The 21,864-nt window shown below is 51.7% G+C and overlaps 1 protein-coding gene and 1 long non-coding RNA gene across 4 annotated transcripts in view; both read right to left on the bottom strand.

Moving 5' to 3' along the window:
• Nucleotides 1–3,104: 3,104 nt before the first annotated feature.
• On the bottom strand, nucleotides 3,105–3,641 carry LOC142212723 (uncharacterized). The gene is made up of 4 exons (XR_012717211.1): nucleotides 3,623–3,641; nucleotides 3,554–3,588; nucleotides 3,445–3,495; nucleotides 3,105–3,376 (listed from the first exon to the last, which is right to left on the bottom strand). It is a non-coding gene; the product is annotated as an uncharacterized LOC142212723 (long non-coding RNA).
• Nucleotides 3,642–4,162: 521 nt separating this feature from the next.
• The window catches only part of SPI1 (Spi-1 proto-oncogene), an 81,498-nt gene continuing 63,796 nt past the window's right edge, over nucleotides 4,163–21,864 (bottom strand). For 2 of the 3 annotated variants that reach the window (XM_075283337.1, XM_075283336.1), the window contains exons 2-6: nucleotides 11,648–11,738; nucleotides 8,711–8,913; nucleotides 5,218–5,374; nucleotides 4,362–5,071; nucleotides 4,163–4,293 (exon numbers count right to left, since the gene is read on the bottom strand). In XM_075283337.1, the coding sequence (XP_075139438.1) occupies nucleotides 4,755–5,071; nucleotides 5,218–5,374; nucleotides 8,711–8,913; nucleotides 11,648–11,738 (768 nt within the window). In that variant the 3' untranslated portion in view covers nucleotides 4,163–4,293; nucleotides 4,362–4,754. The remainder of the gene's footprint in view (nucleotides 4,294–4,361; nucleotides 5,072–5,217; nucleotides 5,375–8,710; nucleotides 8,914–11,647; nucleotides 11,739–21,864) is intronic. The other variant, XM_075283334.1, reaches the window with a different exon arrangement.

Genomic DNA, 21,864 nt, shown 5'->3' with positions numbered 1-21,864 from the left:
AAGCGCGCCTGACAAACCACGCCTGAGAAACCACGCCTGACAATCCGCGCCTGACAAACCGCGCCTGACAATCCACGCCTGACAAACCGCGCCTGACAAACCGCGCCTGACAAACCGCGCCAGACAAACCACGCCTGATAATCCTTGCCTGACAAACCGCGCCTGACAAACCACGCCTGACAAACCGCGCCTGACAAACCGCGCCTGACATATGGTGCCTAATGGTCGCCACACGAAGCGAATAAATGTCACATGTTAGTCACAAGCGCCATCCGAGGTTCCGGCATAAAACTGACGGTTTTCAGGGCTGTGTGAATACGGCCTTTATTAAAGTCTCGGCTTCTGTCCTGAGTCTCCGCTCTGGGCGGCGTTAGGGTTAGAGGGTGCAGCTTTGGGGCGCAGATTTGGTGGCTCCTGACCTGGTCACATGTTTAATGTCAGATTTTCTTGCCGTCAGTCCGTCGTTGACCACAGATGTCGCCCGTTGGGACAACGTCTTCCTCCTGGGCAGTTTTGGTAGATCTGTGACACGTTGACCCGCACTCACTGTTGCCATGGCAGAGGATAAGGACATGGGGGCGGTGGGGAAATTGCTTAACAGGCTCAAAATTTCCAGATGTCTCAAGAAGGATTGTGAAAGAACAGCTGCGGTGCAAAGACTGAAACCTCGAGCTCTGGTGTCTGCAGAACATAATGTAGGGCCAAGGCAAACCCAAGTCTGGGAGACGAGCCAAGACCAAGGCTTCCCTGTCAGATACTGACTATAGTGGCTATAGGAGTCCTGAGGAGTCCCATATAGCAAAGAAACAGAAAGACGTCCTTCTAGGCATGAGCATGTAGGTACATATAGCTATAAGTACTAGCGCCATATTGGATCAGTGTGCTAAGATTCCCCACATAGTCTTCCTCCTCAGGTAGGCCGTGGCTTCCTCCTCCTTATTGCCGCCTATAGAGTGTACTGACACTTCAAGAACCTTACATCCTGGCTCCAGCCAATTTCCTTCACCTATGGGCTATTGGAAGGTGCCTGAGCAAAAAGGTTCCTACTTTGCTGAAATGTTTCTATGCCTGCCTACCCGTGTTCTGACTTTGGACCTTGTGCCACCTGCCCTGACCCATGCCTATATTCAGACTGTGAATCCATACTGCCTGCTTTGACCTCCCTTACTTACCACCGTGCTGAACATACTCTGCCTGACCTCGGCCTGTCCTCTGACCATTTGACTGTCCCTTCAGCCTCTCCGCCTACAGTTGTCACTGTACATAGATTACTTCTAGAGGTAGTCAGAAGCTGCTGGATCCTCGCAGTGATGGCCAGATCTCTATAAAGGGAACCCCTTAGACTAGTGGAGCATCCCCAAGCCAAATCTCCTCCGCTCCACACTCGCACTCTTAAACTCACATGTTGAGGAAGGACAATGAGAATTTTTAGCCACGGGTTGCCATTTTTTTGCCTTTGTGATCCTGACCATTGACGTCTAGTGGTGTATATTATGCACCTTAGCGGGTTCAGGACCCCATAGAGGATCCCATACAGGACCCCATAGAGGACCCCATAGAGGATCCCATACAGGACCCCATAGAGGACACCATACAGGACCCCACACAGGACCCCACAGAGGACCCCACACAGGACCCCACAGAGGACCCCACACAGGACCCCATACAGGACCCCACACAGGACCCCATAGAGGACACCATACAGGACCCCACACAGGACCCCATAGAGGACCCCACACAGGACCCCATAGAGGACCCCACACAGGACCCCACACAGGACCCCATAGAGGACCCCATAGAGGATCCCATACAGGACCCCATAGAGGACCCCACACAGGACCCCATAGAGGACCCCACAGAGGACCCCATAGAGGATCCCATACAGGACCCCACACAGGACCCCATAGAGGACCCCACACAGGATCCCATAGAGGACCCCATTAAGGACGTTGTGTACTCTTTGTGATTTTACATCTTAAAGACTTACCATCAGACGAGTGGCCAGATGTCAGGGGTGCGCGTGTGGTAATTTCCTCTGGCTTTCTCCGAGTGGTGAAACAGCTATTTTTATGTGAAGATGTTGAAATCTTTTGCTTTAAGCCAAAGATGAAATGTTTTATGAGAAACCTCTCCAGTCTACAGAAATAAGACATGAACGGCCATGGAAATGACCTCACTGAATGTAATAAAAGTATAAGAAGTAGAAATATGGTAGTGGAGTCTGGAGACCAAAGTCCGAGGAACCTCCATGGGATCAGGTCACTGGGCATAAGTGAAGAGACCCGCAAAGAACAGGACAAGTGGGAGCGAACACAAAAGGCTAAATGTCCTACAGTCATCAGATAGGAACTGGAGATGACAGCCATAACAACGTCAAGAAGAAAATCTCATCACGATAGGTAGACTGAAGCCATTTCAGAAGATGACAAAGAATGGAACTAGTGGGAGATCCTCAGTCCATGGGCCGCCCTCCAAAATGTCCAAATATCTAGTCTGAGCATATGGTCATAATAGGCTCAATGAGAAGATCAGTAAGCCTGGTGACCATTACCTGGTGCAAAAGAAGACAAAGACCTAGGGGGAGCCACCAGCACTCCAACCATTGTCCACAAACTGGGAATGATGGGCGAGGAGAAGACTATCCCATGAAATATCCACAGTCCTGGTCTGCACCTTAGTCTGTCTCCTCTGGAGCCCTCGTCAGGGTTCCTTCTGGTGTTACCTGAGTTTAGCGATGGATTGTCGAGATGTTGCAGCATTTTCTAGGCCACCTCTGACATTTTGTATCTATGAGGTCACCGGTCTTATAAGATGATGGACAGATCCTGGAGAGATCCTGCCCATCCCAAGGGAAAGTCACCAACTAAGCAGCAGTCCTGCAGGGATTCATCAGATTGGTGCCGCTGTCATAGTCGTACCTCCAGTGTGCCAGAATATCGGCAAGACCCTGAGGGCACCTCTGAAAACTTTTCTCTAATATAATATTGTTGCATTTTTCAGTCTTAAATCACCAGAAACCAACCAGACGTTGCGAGTGACTTCAGTCTAGAACTTTCCACACAATCTGAAACATTTTATTAACATTGATACAAAAACTCCCACATTTTGGATTTCTCAGTTTGTCATATTGTACAAGGTAACATTTGTGTAATAATGCGCGCTCCGGACCCTGAGACGTCTCGCCTTTTTGCCTCCTTACACCCTCGGTCACTTGTCACCTTTTCACCACCTTACACCCTCGGTCACTTGTCACCTTTTTGCCTCCTTACACCCTCGGTCACTTGTCACCTTTTCACCACCTTACACCCTCGGTCACTTGTCCCCTTTCACCGCCTTACACCCTCGGTCACTTGTCACCTTTTCGCCGCCTTACACCCTCGGTCACTTGTCCCCTTTCACCGCCTTACACCCTCGGTCACTTGTCACCTTTTTGCCTCCTTACACCTCGGTCACTTGTCGCCTTTTCGCCGCCTTACACCCTCGGTCACTTGTCCCCTTACACCCTCGGTCACTTGTCACCTTTCATCGCCTTACACCATCGGTCACTTGTCACCTTTTCGCCGCCTTACACCCTCGGTCACTTGTCCCCTTTCACCGCCTTACACCCTCGGTCACTTGTCACCTTTTCACCACCTTATACCCTCGGTCACTTGTCCCCTTTCGCCGCCTTACACCATCGGTCACTTGTCCCCTTTTCGCCTCCTTACACCCTCGGTCACTTGTCACCGTTCGCCGCCTTACACCCTCGGTCACTTGTCCCCTTTCACCGCCTTACACCCTCGGTCACTTGTCACCTTTTCACCACCTTATACCCTCGGTCACTTGTCCCCTTTCACCGCCTTACACCCTCGGTCACTTGTCACCTTTTCGCCTCCTTACACCCTCGGTCACTTGTCCCCTTTCACCGCCTTACACCCTCGGTCACTTGTCACCTTTCATCGCCTTACACCATCGGTCACTTGTCACCTTTCATCGCCTTACACCATCGGTCACTTGTCCCCTTTTTGCCTCCTTACACCTCGGTCACTTGTCGCCTTTTCGCCGCCTTACACCCTCGGTCACTTGTCCCCTTTCATCGCCTTACACCATCGGTCACTTGTCACCTTTCATCGCCTTACACCATCGGTCACTTGTCCCCTTTTCGCCTCCTTACACCCTCAGTCACTTGTCACCTCTTGCCGCCTTACATCCTCGGTCACTTGTCACCGTTCACCGCCTTACACCCTCGGTCACTTGTCACCGTTCGCCGCCTTACACCCTCGGTCACTTGTCGCCTTTTCGCCGCCTTACACCCTCGGTCACTTGTCACGTTTTCGCCGCCTTACATCCTCGGTCACTTGTCACCGTTCACCGCCTTACACCTCGGTCACTTGTCCCCTTTCGCCGCCTTACACCCTCGGTCACTTGTCCCCTTTCGCCGCCTTACACCCTCGGTCACTTGTCCCCTTTCGCCGCCTTACACCCTCGGTCACTTGTCACCGTTCGCCGCCTTACACCCTCGGTCACTTGTCACCGTTCGCCGCCTTACACCCTCGGTCACTTGTCACCGTTCGCCGCCTTACACCCTCGGTCACTTGTCACCGTTCGCCGCCTTACACCCTTGGTCGCTTATCGCTAACCGCACATCTGCCAAATAAAAATAAAAAAATAAATTCCTATAATATTAATATTTACAATGGAATTTTATCTTCTCACACGAAAGTTTTGGAGTCTTTCGTACCGGAGGTCGGGTGAGATCATACCCAGCCGGAATCTCAGTGATGGAAATGTTTCCTGGCATTGTACATCTTGTGCAGAACTTCTCCACTGAACTGATAGGTCAACTTCTTCTTGACCTTCCGGACTTCTCCGGTCTTTCCGTAGTTGCGCAGCGCCCTAGCCATCTTCTGATAGGTCATCTTCTTACGGTTGCCTTTTTGAATACCCCAACGGTGGGCAAGGGCTTCTTTGTGTTTGGACGAGAACTGGAAGGTTCCTTTGTCTTTATCCACCCACCAAATGCTCTCCTTCATGTCTCCATTATGTAGAAGCTCTAGAAGGAACTGGTACAATCGAATCTTCTTCTTATTTCCTGGAAAATAGAAGATGGAAAGTTCTGAGAAGGTGTCGCCCCGACTCCGAGGACACTAATGGCAGAACATGGCACCTTACATGACCATTAGAAGCCGAGCTCATCTCTGATCTTCTGCTAGCTACACATTCAGGAGACTTTCCTACCTGATTCTCCAAGAAGCAACCCATAACCATTGTCTCGTGGATCCAGTTCTCCATCTGACACCTCTAAAGGGGGACTCCGCCTTTCATGGTCATCGTCCTCTGAGCTGGGCGGTGCAGGAGATGGGTATGGCACACAGACACGGGGGACATAGGACACCTTCAATAGAAAGCAATGACACATGTGGCACCAGGTTTATCATAAGCTATACCAAGCCCACTCTCTATTTGGGGAGATGACCCCCCCACCACTGTTCCAATGTACATGGACCGATCCTATAATACATACACTAAGGGCAAAGAGAAGTGTAAGGTGGAGAATTACAAATATGTGGCCAGATGTGGAATATCCAGCAACAGCGCCATACACATCTACAGGTTGGGCCTGGTATTGCAATTAAAGGGGTTATCCCATCACAAGGATCCTATCTATACTGCTTCTTAAAGGGGTTGTCCCATCACAAGGATCCTATCTATACTGCTTCTTAAAGGGGTTGTCCCATCACAAGGATCCTATCTATACTGCTTGTTAATGTGGATGTAAGACTTTTCCTAAATACACTGCTTCAGCAAAACTGCTTTGTTTGTCCACTATCTTACTTTATTCACTTCATTGTTGACACTGCATTTCTATGGCCCTTGGGATTATCTGCTCATTTCCCAAGTGACGTAGCTGCCTGCTCTCAGGAGGGGGGGGGGGGGGGCTAAGTGCAGGGGAGCGAGCCTGTGTCTGTGGCTGTTCCTGTGTCTGCACCACACGAGATCTAGCTTCCTGCTCTCAGATAAAGGATGGGGGAAGTGATTGCTCCGAGCCGCTTGCATTTCTGAACTCTTTGTCTTAGGGAGGCTTTACATGGAGTTCAGCTCCGCTCGTTGTGAATGTAAAACTCGTTGGGAATGAGCGCATAAAAAGCAGCTCCCGTTCATTTCTATGGGTGCCGGCGTATGCGCGTATCACATTGAAAGCAATAGGTAAAAAAGCCTCCCATTCATTTCAATGTGATACGCGCGAATGCCGACACCCGTAGAAATGAACGGGAGCTGCTTTTTATGCGTTTTACATTCACAATGGGCGGAGCTGAAATTTATACTTGGGAGATATATGAAGGCTGGGAGACTTGTCTCATCATCTTATTAAAGAACTGTAAGTCCGATGCCTAGCTGCGTCGGGAGCGTGCAGGCAAGGCCCACCAATTGATGCCGAAAACCAGGAAGAAAGAAGTCTTTACAGCAGTGAAGAGTGGTGAGCAAGAGACATGGGAATACAAGAGTGCGGTGTGGTGCGGTGTGGTGTAGTGCTGTGCGGTGTGGTGCTGTGCGGTGTGGTGCTGTGCGGTGTGGTGCTGTGCGGTGCGGTGCTGTGCGGTGTAGTGCTGTGCGGTGTGGTGTGTTGCGGTGTGGTGCTGTGCGGTGTAGTGTGTTGCGGTGTGGTGCTGTGCGGTGTAGTGTGTTGCGGTGTGGTGCTGTGCGGTGTGGTGCTGTGCGGTGCGGTGCTGTGCGGTGCGGTGCTGTGCGGTGTAGTGTGTTGCGGTGTGGTGCTGTGCGGTGTGGTGCTGTGCGGTGTGGTGCTGTGCGGTGTGGTGCGGTGCGGTGTGGTGCGGTGCTGTGTGGTGTGGTGCTGTGCGGTGTGGTGTGGAGTAGTGTGTTGCGGTGTGATGCTGTGTGGTGCGGTGCTGTGCGGTGTGGTGATGTGCGGTGTGGTGCTGTGCGGTGTGGTGCGGTGCTGTGTGGTGTGGTGCTGTGCGGTGTGGTGTGGAGTAGTGTGTTGCGGTGTGGTGCTGTGTGGTGCGGTGTGGTGCTGTGTGGTGCTGTGCGGTGTGGTGCGGTGCTGTGCGGTGTGGTGATGTGCGGTGTGGTGCTGTGCGGTGTGGTGCGGTGGTGTGTGTGGTGCGGTGCTGTGCGGTGTGGTGCGGTGCTGTGCGGTGTGGTGATGTGCGGTGTGGTGCTGTGCGGTGTGGTGCTGTGCGGTGTGGTGTGGTGGTGTGTGTGGTGTAGTGCGTTGCGGTGTGGTGCGGTGCGGATTGTTCATCTGGTTTTTATGTTATGGATATAATAATTTTTTTTCATGCGTCCGTGTGAATGATTTAAATGTTTTCATTCAATTAAAAGCTGTTTTAGCAATCCCGGGGGCCGGACTGTGTTTGGTCTCCGTCACTGACATGGGAATACCCCTTTAAGCTCCATTAAAGTGAATGTGGCCATACTAGACAAAAGTGGTGGACAAGTGTGGGTCAGTATGTGGAAGAGGCAGCCATGTCAGCTCATGGACAGGGAGGAGCTTATTGCTTCTGGGGGGAGGAGCTTACTGCTCCTGGACAGGGAGGAGCTTATTGTTTCTGGGGGGAGGAGCTTACTGCTCCTGGATGGGGAGGAGCTTATTGTTTCTGGAGGGGGAGGAGCTTACTGCTCATGGACGGGGAGGAGCTTATTGTTTCTGGAGGGGGAGGAGCTTACTGCTCATGGACGGGGAGGAGCTTATTGCTTCAAAGGGAGGAGCTCAATGCTCTGGAGGAGGAGGATCTTGCTGCTCCTGAATGGGGAGGAGCTTATTGCTTCTGGAGGGGGGGGGGGGCTCAATGCTCTGGAGGAGGAGCTTATTGCTTCTGGAGGGAAGGAGCTTATTGCTTCTGGAGGGGGAGGAGCTTAATGCTCCTGGATGGGGAGGAGCTTATTGCTTCTGGAGGGGGAGGAGCTTGCTGCTCCTGGATGGGGAGGAGCTCAATGCTCTGGAGGAGGAGCTTATTGCTTCTGGAGGGGGAGGAGCTTATTGCTTCTGGAGGGGGAGGAGCTTACTGCTCCTGGATGGGGAGGAGCTCAATGCTCTGGAGGAGGAGGAGCTTATTGCTTCTGGAGGGGGGGAGCTTACTTCTTCTGGAGGGGGAGGAGCTTACTGCCTCTGGAGGGGGAGGAGCTTACTGCTCCTGGATGGGGAGGAGCTCAATGCTCTGGAGGAGGAGGAGGAGGAGCTTATTCCCCAGACGTTTTCTGGTTATAGCATCTGAAGGATGTGACAGATTTACATTAGTCAGAGCTAGAGATGAGCGAACACTATTAGAAACAGCCGTAAAGTCTGCGTGCCGGCCACTTCCATTCATTTCTATGGGAGCGTGCTATTCGAAATGGCTGTTACGAATATTGTTCACTCATCTCTAGTCAGAACCTATTCACACACATTAATACACCACTAAAGGGTTGTACAGGATGATGCCACGCTTGTGCACAGGTTGCGTCTGGTATTACAATTCAGTCTCATTCTCTTTAATGGGACTGAGCAAAACTGCAGAGGCAGCAGAGCAATTTGTGGATAGAAGCAGCCACGTTCCTCTAATCCTGCACCATGTGCTACAACCTGTAGGGGGCGCTCTGAGTCTCTCCTGTACATATTGGGGAGAGTCCACTAAGAAACATTTCCGATGTTGCCTAATAGAAGGTTATAGGGTCAGGTTTGGTCCCCCCTGTACTGCCCACCCCTCACAGAACCCTAAAATCCAAATACCTGATGGGCTAGTGGCAGGTGCGGATGCGGCGCAGACATTGCGGGATCCAGAACGTGCATTTGCTCCAGCTCCATGTGCCGATACAGCTGCTGCAGCTGGGGGGGTTGGACACTTTGCAGTTCTGTGAGCTGGGAATCCGGGAAGCCATCGAGGTCTCCGTGTAAATGTGGGGGGTACTCCCAGTAATGTTCTAGGAGAGAAGCTGAAAGAGGATTAGTAGTCGCCGACTGCTCAGGAAGGAAATATCTGCCCCATGTGGCGGCATCTGGACTTCACACATGGCTGAGGCTTTACGGTTGCTGTGACTACTAGTCAGACTATGGCGGGGTCTGGTCACAGGTCAGAGGCGCAACCAGGGTGAAAAACTGTAACCTAAAAGGTTCCTTACTCAGGTGCCCGAAATTATTGTACTTGTCTCACCCGAGGTATCAGGGGTAAGAATCGCTGCACCGATCCCTATAGGAAACCGGATAGAACCGTCATATCACCCCAGCCCTGCAGATAGATAGGTTACTGTCACCAGACCCAGCACATCACCCCAGCCCTGCAGATAGATAGGTTACTGTCACCAGACCCAGCATATCACCCCAGCCCTGCAGATAGATAGGTTACTGTCACCAGAACCAGCATATCACCCCAGCCCTGCAGATAGATAGGTTACTGTCACCAGACCCAGCATATCACCCCAGCCCTGCAGATAGATAGGTTACTGTCACCAGACCCAGCACATCACCCCGGCCCTGCAGATAGATAGGTTACTGTCACCAGACCCAGCATATCACCCCAGCCCTGCAGATAGATAGGTTACTGTCACCAGAACCAGCATATCACCCCAGTCCTGCAGATACATAGGTTACTGTCACCAGACCCAGCATATCACCCCAGCCCTGCAGATAGATAGGTTACTGTCACCAGACCCAGCACATCACCCCGGCCCTGCAGATAGATAGGTTACTGTCACCATACCCCAGCATATCACCCCGGCCCTGCAGATAGATAGGTTACTGTCACCATACCCCAGCATATCACCCCGGTCCTGCAGATAGATAGGTTACTGTCACCAGAACCAGCATATCACCCCAGTCCTGCAGATACATAGGTTACTGTCACCAGAACCAGCATATCACCCCAGCCCTGCAGATAGATAGGTTACTGTCACCAGACCCAGCATATCACCCCAGCCCTGCAGCTAGATAGGTTACTGTCACTAGACCCAGCATATCACCCCAGCCCTGCAGATAGATAGGTTACTGTCACCAGAACCAGCATATCACCCCAGCCCTGCAGATAGATAGGTTACTGTCACTAGACCCAGCATATCACCCCAGTCCTGCAGATACATAGGTTACTGTCACCAGAACCAGCATATCACCCCAGCCCTGCAGATAGATAGGTTACTGTCACCAGACCCAGCACATCACCCCAGCCCTGCAGATAGATAGGTTACTGTCACCAGACCCAGCATATCCCCCCAGCCCTGCAGATAGATAGGTTACTGTCACCACAACCAGCACATCACCCCAGCCCTGCAGATAGATAGGTTACTGTCACCAGACCCAGCACATCACCCCAGCCCTGCAGATAGATAGGTTAGTGTCACCAGACCCAGCATATCACCCCAGCCCTGCAGATAGATAGGTTACTGTCACCAGAACCAGCGTATCACCCCAGCCCTGCAGATAGATAGGTTACTGTCACCAGGACCAGCACATCATCCCAGCCCTGCAGATAGATAGGTTACTGTCACCAGGACCAGCACATCATCCCAGCCCTGCAGATAGATAGGTTACTGTCACCACAACCAGCACATCACCCCAGCCCTGCAGATAGATAGGTTACTGTCACCACAACCAGCGTATCACCCCAGCCCTGCAGATAGATAGGTTACTGTCACCAGACCCAGCGTATCACCCCAACCCTGCAGATAGATAGGGTACTGTCACCAGAACCAGCGTATCACCCCAACCCTGCAGATAGATAGGGTACTGTCACCAGAACCAGCGTATCACCCCAGCCCTGCAGATAGATAGGTTACTGTCACCAGAACCAGTGTATCACCCCAGCCCTGCAGATAGATAGGTTACTGTCACCAGAACCAGCATATCACTCCAGCCCTGCAGATAGATAGGTTACTGTCACCAGAACCAGCATATCACTCCAGCCCTGCAGATAGATAGGTTACTGTCACCAGAACCAGCATATCACCCCAGCCCTGCAGATAGATAGGTTACTGTCACCAGAACCAGCATATCACCCCAGTCCTGCAGATAGATAGGCTACTGTCACCAGAACCAGCATATCACCCCAGTCCTGCAGATAGATAGGTTACTGTCACCAGAACCAGCATATCACCCCAGCCCTGCAGATAGATAGGTTACTGTCACCAGAACCAGCATATCACCCCAGCCCTGCAGATAGATAGGTTACTGTCACCAGAACCAGCATATCACCCCAGCCCTGCAGCTAGATAGGTTACTGTCACCAGACCCAGCACATCACCCCAGCCCTGCAGCTAGATAGGTTACTGTCACCAGACCCAGCACATCACCCCAGCCCTGCAGCTAGATAGGTTACTGTCACCAGACCCAGCACATCACCCCAGCCCTGCAGCTAGATAGGTTACTGTCACCAGACCCAGCACATCACCCCAGCCCTGCAGCTAGATAGGTTACTGTCACCAGACCCAGCACATCACCCCAGCCCTGCAGATAGATAGGTTACTGTCACCAGACCCAGCACATCACCCCAGCCCTGCAGATAGATAGGTTACTGTCACCAGACCCAGCACATCACCCCAGCCCTGCAGATAGATAGGTTACTGTCTCCCCAGCAGGTCTAGGTTTTCCTGACAGACTCCCTCTCACTAGTGAATTCTGATGTGACCATAGTCCGCTGTACTTGTGTTTGCCCTCCATGTTATTGGCTGTGATAATTACCATGGCTTTCACTGTCGCTGAGATACTGGTAATATTCTGGGGGGGGTCGGTATACCTCCGGCTCATAAGGTACCAGCTCCTCCGGATGAGTCTGAAAAAAAGTGTTAAAATCAGACATACATACCAAACCTCAGGTGTAGACACGCACCAATCTGCCCCTCTATGATGTCATACCCACCAGGCCCCAGGTGTAGACACGCACCAATCTGCCCCCCTATGATGTCATACCCACCAGGCCCCCAGTGTAGACACGCACCAATCTGTCCCTCTATGATGTCATACACACCAGGCCCCAGGTGTAGACACGCACCAATCTGCCCCTCTATGATGTCATACCCACCAGGACTCTAGTGTAGACACGCACCAATCTGCCCCTCTATGATGTCATACACACCAGGCCCCCAGTGTAGACACGCACCAATCTGCCCCTCTATGATGTCATACCCACCAGGCCCCCAGTGTAGACACGCACCAATCTGTCCCTCTATGATGTCATACACACCAGGCCCCCAGTGTAGACACGCACCAATCTGCCCCCCTATGATGTCATACCCACCAGGCCCCCAGTGTAGACACGCACCAATCTGCCCCCCTATGATGTCATACACACCAGGCCCCCAGTGTAGACACGCACCAATCTGCCCCCCTATGATGTCATACCCACCAGGCCCCCAGTGTAGACACGCACCAATCTGCCCCTCTATGATGTCATACCCACCAGGCCCCCGGTGTAGACACGCACCAATCTGCCCCCCTATGATGTCATACCCACCAGGCCCCCAGTGTAGACACGCACTAATCTGCCCTTCTATGATGTCATACCCACCAGGCCCCCGGTGTAGACACGCACCAATCTGCCCATCTATGATGTCATACCCACCAGGCCCCCGGTGTAGACACGCACCAATCTGCCCCCCTATGATGTCATACCCACCAGGCCCCCGGTGTAGACACGCACCAATCTGCCCCTCTATGATGTCATACCCACCAGGCCCCCGGTGTAGACACGCACCAATCTGCCCCTCTATGATGTCATACACACCAGGCCCCCGGTGTAGACACGCACCAATCTGCCCCTCTATGATGTCATACCCACCAGGCCTCTAGTGTAGACACGCACCAATCTGCCCCCCTATGATGTCATACCCACCAGGCCCCCAGTGTAGACACGCACCAATCTGCCCCTCTATGATGTCATACCCACCAGGCCTCTAGTGTAGACACACACCAATCTGCCCCCCTATGATGTCATACCCACCAGGCCCCCAGTGTAGACACGCACCAATCTGCCCCTCTATGATGTCATACCCACCAGGCCTCTAGTGTAGACACACACCAATCTGTCCCTCTATGATGTCATACCCACCAGGCCTCTAGTGTAGACACGCACCAATCTGCCCCCCTATGATGTCATACACACCAGGCCCCCAGTGTAGACACGCACCAATCTGTCCCTCTATGATGTCATACCCACCAGGCCCCCAGTGTAGACACGCACCAATCTGTCCCTCTATGATGTCATACCCACCAGGCCCCCGGTGTAGACACGCACCAATCTGCCCCTCTATGATGTCATACCCACCAGGCCCCCGGTGTAGACACGCACCAATCTGCCCCTCTATGATGTCATACCCACCAGGCCCCCAGTGTAGACACGCACCAATCTGCCCATCTATGATGTCATACCCACCAGGCCCCCAGTGTAGACACGCACCAATCTGCCCCTCTATGATGTCATACCCACCAGGCCCCCGGTGTAGACACGCACCAATCTGCCCCTCTATGATGTCATACCCACCAGGCCTCTAGTGTAGACACGCACCAATCTGCCCCCCTATGATGTCATACCCACCAGGCCCCCAGTGTAGACACGCACCAATCTGCCCTTCTATGATGTCATACCCACCAGGCCCCCAGTGTAGACACGCACCAATCTGCCGCTCTATGATGTCATACCCACCAGGCCCCCAGTGTAGACACGCACCAATCTGCCCCTCTATGATGTCATACCCACCAGGCCTCTAGTGTAGACACGCACCAATCTGCCCCTCTATGATGTCATACCCACCAGGCCTCTAGTGTAGACACGCACCAATCTGCCCCCCTATGATGTCATACCCACCAGGCCCCCAGTGTAGACACGCACCAATCTGCCCCTCTATGATGTCATACCCACCAGGCCCCAGGTGTAGACACGCACCAATCTGCCCCTCTATGATGTCATACCCACCAGGCCTCTAGTGTAGACACGCACCAATCTGCCCTTCTATGATGTCATACCCACCAGGCCCCCAGTGTAGACATGCACCAATTTGCCCCCCTATGATGTCATACCCACCAGGCCCCCAGTGTAGACACGCACCAATCTGCCCCCCTATGATGTCATACCCACCAGGCCCCCAGTGTAGACACGCACCAATCTGCCCCTCTATGATGTCATACCCACCAGGCCCCCGGTGTAGACACGCACCAATCTGCCCCTCTATGATGTCATACCCACCAGGCCTCTAGTGTAGACACGCACCAATCTGCCCCCCTATGATGTCATACCCACCAGGCCCCCAGTGTAGACACGCACCAATCTGTCCCTCTATGATGTCATACCCACCAGGCCCCCGGTGTAGACACGCACCAATCTGCCCCTCTATGATGTCATACCCACCAGGCCTCTAGTGTAGACACACACCAATCTGTCCCTCTATGATGTCATACCCACCAGGCCCCCAGTGTAGACACGCACCAATCTGTCCCTCTATGATGTCATACCCACCAGGCCCCCGGTGTAGACATGCACCAATCTGCCCCTCTATGATGTCATACCCACCAGGCCCCCGGTGTAGACACGCACCAATCTGCCCCTCTATGATGTCATACCCACCAGGCCTCTAGTGTAGACACGCACCAATCTGCCCCTCTATGATGTCATACCCACCAGGCCTCTAGTGTAGACACGCACCAATCTGCCCCCCTATGATGTCATACCCACCAGGCCCCCAGTGTAGACACGCACCAATCTGCCCCTCTATGATGTCATACCCACCAGGCCCCCAGTGTAGACACGCACCAATTTGCCCCCCTATGATGTCATACCCACCAGGCCCCCAGTGTAGACACGCACCAATCTGCCCCCCTATGATGTCATACACACCAGGCCCCCAGTGTAGACACGCACCAATCTGCCCCTCTATGATGTCATACCCACCAGGCCCCCAGTGTAGACACGCACCAATTTGCCCCCCTATGATGTCATACCCACCAGGCCCCCAGTGTAGACACGCACCAATCTGCCCCTCTATGATGTCATACCCACCAGGCCTCTAGTGTAGACACACACCAATCAGTCCCTCTATGATGTCATACCCACCAGGCCCCCGGTGTAGACACGCCCCAATCTGCCCCTCTATGATGTCATACCCACCAGGCCTCTAGTGTAGACACGCACCAATCTCCCCCTCTATGATGTCATACCCACCAGGCCCCCAGTGTAGACACGCACCAATCTGCCCCCCTATGATGTCATACCCACCAGGCCTCTAGTGTAGACACACACCAATCTGTCCCTCTATGATGTCATACCCACCAGGCCTCTAGTGTAGACACGCACCAATCTGCCCCCCTATGATGTCATACCCACCAGGCCCCCAGTGTAGACACGCACCAATCTGCCCCCCTATGATGTCATACCCACCAGGCCCCAGGTGTAGACACGCACCAATCTGCCCCTCTATGATGTCATACCCACCAGGCCCCCAGTGTAGACACGCACCAATCTGCCCCCCTATGATGTCATACCCACCAGGCCCCCAGTGTAGACACGCACCAATCTGCCCCCCTATGATGTCATACCCACCAGGCCTCTAGTGTAGACACGCACCAATCTGCCCCCCTATGATGTCATACCCACCAGGCCTCTAGTGTAGACACGCACCAATCTGCCCCCCTATGATGTCATACCCACCAGGCCTCTAGTGTAGACACGCACCAATCTGTCCCTCTATGATGTCATACCCACCAGGCCTCTAGTGTAGACACGCACCAATCTGCCCCTCTATGATGTCATACCCACCAGGCCTCTAGTGTAGACACGCACCAATCTGTCCCTCTATGATGTCATACCCACCAGGCCCCCAGTGTAGACACGCACCAATCTGCCCCTCTATGATGTCATACCCACCAGGCCTCTAGTGTAGACACGCACCAATCTGTCCCTCTATGATGTCATACCCACCAGGCCCCCAGTGTAGACACGCACCAATCTGCCCCTCTATGATGTCATACCCACCAGGCCTCTAGTGTAGACACACACCAATCTGTCCCTCTATGATGTCATACACACCAGGCCCCCGGTGTAGACACGCACCAATCTGCCCCCCTATGATGTCATACCCACCAGGCCTCTAGTGTAGACACGCACCAATCTGCCCCCCTATGATGTCATACACACCAGGCCCCCGGTGTAGACACGCACCAATCTGCCCCCCTATGATGTCATACCCACCAGGCCCCCAGTGTAGACACGCACCAATCTGCCCCTCTATGATGTCATACCCACCAGGCCCCCAGTGTAGACACGCACCAATCTGCCCCCCTATGATGTCATACCCACCAGGCCCCCGGTGTAGACACGCACCAATCTGCCCCTCTATGATGTCATACCCACCAGGCCCCAGGTGTAGACACGCACCAATCTGCCCCCCTATGATGTCATACCCACCAGGCCTCTAGTGTAGACACGCACCAATCTGCCCCTCTATGATGTCATACCCACCAGGCCCCCGGTGTAGACACGCACCAATCTGCCCATCTATGATGTCAGAATTTGTTATGGAGGTGACTGTAGTCCCAGATTTCATATGATCTGAATAGCTGGACTTTGGAGAAGGATTTTCTAAAGGACGGTGAAGCCCCAACCCCCGAGCCTTATTTATCACTGTTATGCATAGTCCTATAAAGGAATTGTATGTAGCAACAGCGCCACCCTGGTCCATGGTTGTGTCTAGTATTGCAACTTAATCCCATTCAAGTGAATAGAGTGAAGGTGCAATACTAGAAGCAGCCTATGAGCAAGGGGGGCGCACGTTATTATCTCCTTAATGCGACCCCTTTACTGAGCTATAAGAAGACTGCAATGCCTTATAGAGATAAACCCTAATCTTATAGAGGTTTTCCATGACTTAAATATTGATGACCGACCCTATCAGATGTGCGGGGTCCGACACCCCCACTTATCACATGTTTAAGGGCAGCGGAGCAGGGTCAGCACCATTTCTACTTTCACGGGCCATGTGACATCATGTCTGTAGCTCAGTCTGTGAAGCAAATGGGGCTGAGCTGTAATACCAAGCACAGCCACAACACAATGTGAGGCGCACTGTCTGCAGGCCTTGTCTGATCGGCGGGGTCCCGGGTGTCAGACCTACCCAATGATAAGTGATCAGTATTAGAGTCCAGAAAATCCCGTTATTATTGAGGCCCCGAAAGTAATGAACTAAAATAAATCTTTTACTAAATCTTTTTAGTAAAAGATTTAGAAGAAATTTACAGTTCAGAAATCTATAAGGAAGATGTTGTGATGTCACCGGAGCTCCTGATAGCAGCACATTATTAATGCATCACCAGCCAGTGTGACATCACAGCACCCCCTCTATGACATCACCAACCAAACAGAAACCGACCATCCAGTGTGATATCACAGCGCCACCTCTGTGACATCATCAACCAATCAGAAACTGACCATCCAGTGTGACATCACAGCGCCACCTCTATGACATCACCAACCAAACAGAAACCGACCAGCCAGTGTGACATCACAGCGCCACCTCTATGACATCACCAACCAAACAGAAACTGACCATCCAGTGATATCACAGTGCCCCCAGTGCCCCATCAATGACATCACCAACCAAACACCTCCAAGAGCAATACGCTCCTCCCCACCCAGGAACAGTTAGCTCCTCCCCCTCCAGGAGCTAACTGCTCCCCTACACTTGACTACAAGGACACCCCTACTCCTGACTACACTGACTCTCCTACTCCTGACTCCACTGACTCCACTACTCCTTACTATACTGACTCTCCTACTCCTGACTACACTGAATCTCCTACTCCTGACTACACTGACTCTCCTACTCCTGACTCCACTGACTCCACTACTCCTTACTATACTGACTCTCCTACTCCTGACTACACTGAATCTCCTACTCCTGACTACACTGACTCTCCTACTCCTGACTCCACTGACTCCACTACTCCTTACTATACTGACTCTCCTACTCCTGACTACACTGACTCTCCTACTCCTGACTCCACTGACTCCACTACTCCTTACTATACTGACTCTCCTACTCCTGACTACACTGACTCTCCTACTCCTGACTACACTGACTCCACTACTCCTTACTACACTGACTCACCTACTCCTGACTACACTGACTCTCCTACTCCTGACTCCACTGACTCCACTACTCCTTACTATACTGACTCTCCTACTCCTGACTACACTGACTCTCCTACTCCTGACTCCACTGACTCCACTACTCCTTACTATACTGACTCTCCTACTCCTGACTACACTGACTCTCCTACTCCTGACTACACTGACTCCACTACTCCTTACTACACTGACTCACCTACTCCTGACTACACTGACTCTCCTACTCCTGACTCCACTGACTCCACTACTCCTTACTATACTGACTCTCCTACTCCTGACTACACTGACTCCTCTACTCCTTACTACACTGACTCTACTACTCCTGACTACACTGACTCCCCTACACCTTACTAAACTGACTCTCCTACTCCTGACTACACTGACTCCACTACTCCTTACTACACTGACTCCCCTACTCCTGACTACACTGACTCCACTACTCCTTACTACACTGACTCCTCTACTCCTTACTACACTGACTCTACTACTCCTGACTACACTGACTCTCCTACTCCTGACTACACTGACTCCCCTACACCTTACTAAACTGACTCTCCTACTCGTGACTACACTGACTCCCCTACTCCTTACTAAACTGACTCTCCTACTCCTGACTACACTGACTCTCCTACTCCTGACTACACTGACTCTCCTACTCCTGACTACACTGACTCCCCTACCCCTGACTACACTGACTCTCCTACTCCTGACTACACTGACTCCCCTACTCCTTACTAAACTGACTCTCCTACTCCTGACTACACTGACTCCCCTACTCCTGACTACACTGACTCCCCTACCCCTGACTACACTGACTCCCCTACTCCTGACTACACTGACTACACTACTCCTTACTATACTGACTCTCCTACTCCTGACTACACTGACTCCCCTACACCTTACTAAACTGGCTCTCTTACTCCTGACTACACTGACTCCCCTACTCCTTACTAAACTGACTCTCCTACTCATGACTACACTGACTCCTCTACTCCTTACTAAACTGACTCTCCTACTCCTGACTACACTGACTCCCCTACTCCTGACTACACTGACTCCCCTACTCCTTAGTAAACTGACTCTCCTACTCGTGACTACACTGACTCCTCTACTCCTTACTACACTGACTCCTCTACTCCTTAGTAAACTGACTCTCCTACTCCTGACTAAACTGACTCTCCTACTCCTTACTACACTGACTCCCCTACTCCTGACTACACTGACTCCTCTACTCCTTACTACACTGACTCCCCTACTCCTGACTACACTGACTCCCCTACTCCTTAGTAAACTGACTCTACTACTCCTGACTACACTGACTCCCCTACTGCTGACTACACTGATCCTTACTATACTGACTCTCCTACTCCTGACTACACTGACTCCCCTACCCCTGACTACACTGACTCCCCTACACCTTACTAAACTGACTCCCCTACTCCTGACTACACTGACTCCCCTACACCTTACTAAACTGACTCTCTTACTCCTGACTACACTGACTCCTCTACTCCTTACTAAACTGACTCTCCTACTCGTGACTACACTGACTCCCCTACTCCTGACTACACTGACTCCCCTACTCCTTAGTAAACTGACTCTACTACTCCTGACTACACTGACTCCCCTACTGCTGACTACACTGACTCTACTACTGCTGACTACACTGACTCCTCTACTCCTTACTAAACTGACTCCCCTACTCCTTAGTAAACTGACTCTACTACTCCTGAATACACTGACTCCCCTACTGCTGACTACACTGACTCTCCTACTCCTGACTACACTGACTCCTCTACTCCTTACTAAACTGACTCCCCTACTCCTTAGTAAACTGACTCTACTACTCCTGACTACACTGACTCTACTACTCCTGACTACACTGACTCCCCTACTCCTGACTACATTGACTCCTCTACTCCTTACTAAACTGACTCCCCTACTCCTTAGTAAACTGACTCTACTACTCCTGAATACACTGACTCCCCTACTGCTGACTACACTGACTCTACTACTCCTGACTACACTGACTCCTCTACTCCTTACTAAACTGACTCCCCTACTCCTTAGTAAACTGACTCTACTACTTCTGACTACACTGACTCCCCTACTGCTGACTACACTGACTCCTCTACTCCTTACTAAACTGACTCCCCTACTCCTTAGTAAACTGACTCTACTACTCCTGACTACACTGACTCTACTACTCCTGACTACACTGACTCCCCTACTCCTGACTACACTGACTCCTCTACTCCTTACTAAACTGACTCCCCTACTCCTTAGTAAACTGACTCTCCTACTCGTGACTACACTGACTCCTCTACTCCTTACTACACTGACTCCTCTACTCCTTACTAAACTGACTCTCCTACTCGTGACTACACTGACTCCCCTACTCCTGACTACACTGACTCCTCTACTCCTTACTAAACTGACTCCCCTACTCCTGACTACATTGACTCCTCTACTCCTTACTAAACTGACTCCCCTACTCCTTAGTAAACTGACTCTACTACTCCTGAATACACTGACTCCCCTACTGCTGACTACACTGACTCTACTACTCCTGACTACACTGACTCCTCTACTCCTTACTAAACTGACTCCCCTACTCCTTAGTAAACTGACTCTACTACTTCTGACTACACTGACTCCCCTACTGCTGACTACACTGACTCCTCTACTCCTTACTAAACTGACTCCCCTACTCCTTAGTAAACTGACTCTACTACTCCTGACTACACTGACTCTACTACTCCTGACTACACTGACTCTACTACTCCTGACTACACTGACTCCTCTACTCCTTACTAAACTGACTCCCCTACTCCTTAGTAAACTGACTCTCCTACTCGTGACTACACTGACTCCTCTACTCCTTACTACACTGACTCCTCTACTCCTTACTAAACTGACTCTCCTACTCGTGACTACACTGACTCCCCTACTCCTGACTACACTGACTCCTCTACTCCTTACTAAACTGACTCCCCTAATCCTTAGTAAACTGACTCTCCTACTCGTGACTACACTGACTCCTCTACTCCTTACTACACTGACTCCTCTACTCCTTACTAAACTGACTCTCCTACTCGTGACTACACTGACCCCCCTACTCCTGACTACACTGACTCCCCTACTCCTGACTACACTGACTCCCCTACTCCTTAGTAAACTGACTCTACTACTCCTGACTACACTGACTCCCCTACTGCTGACTACACTGATCCTTACTATACTGACTCTCCTACTCCTGACTACACTGACTCCCCTACCCCTGACTACACTGACTCCCCTACACCTTACTAAACTGACTCCCCTACTCCTGACTACACTGACTCCCCTACACCTTACTAAACTGACTCTCTTACTCCTGACTACACTGACTCCTCTACTCCTTACTAAACTGACTCTCCTACTCGTGACTACACTGACTCCCCTACTCCTGACTACACTGACTCCCCTACTCCTTAGTAAACTGACTCTACTACTCGTGACTACACTGACTCCCCTACTCCTGACTACACTGACTCCCCTACTCCTTAGTAAACTGACTCTACTACTCCTGACTACACTGACTCCCCTACTGCTGACTACACTGACTCTACTACTGCTGACTACACTGACTCCTCTACTCCTTACTAAACTGACTCCCCTACTCCTTAGTAAACTGACTCTACTACTCCTGAATACACTGACTCCCCTACTGCTGACTACACTGACTCTCCTACTCCTGACTACACTGACTCCTCTACTCCTTACTAAACTGACTCCCCTACTC

This window comes from Leptodactylus fuscus, chromosome 7 (genome assembly GCF_031893055.1).
Source record: "Leptodactylus fuscus isolate aLepFus1 chromosome 7, aLepFus1.hap2, whole genome shotgun sequence".
Taxonomy (NCBI): Eukaryota; Metazoa; Chordata; class Amphibia; order Anura; family Leptodactylidae; genus Leptodactylus; species Leptodactylus fuscus.
Note: the sequence above shows the minus strand (reverse complement) of the source record. Positions and strands in the feature narration are given on the sequence as shown.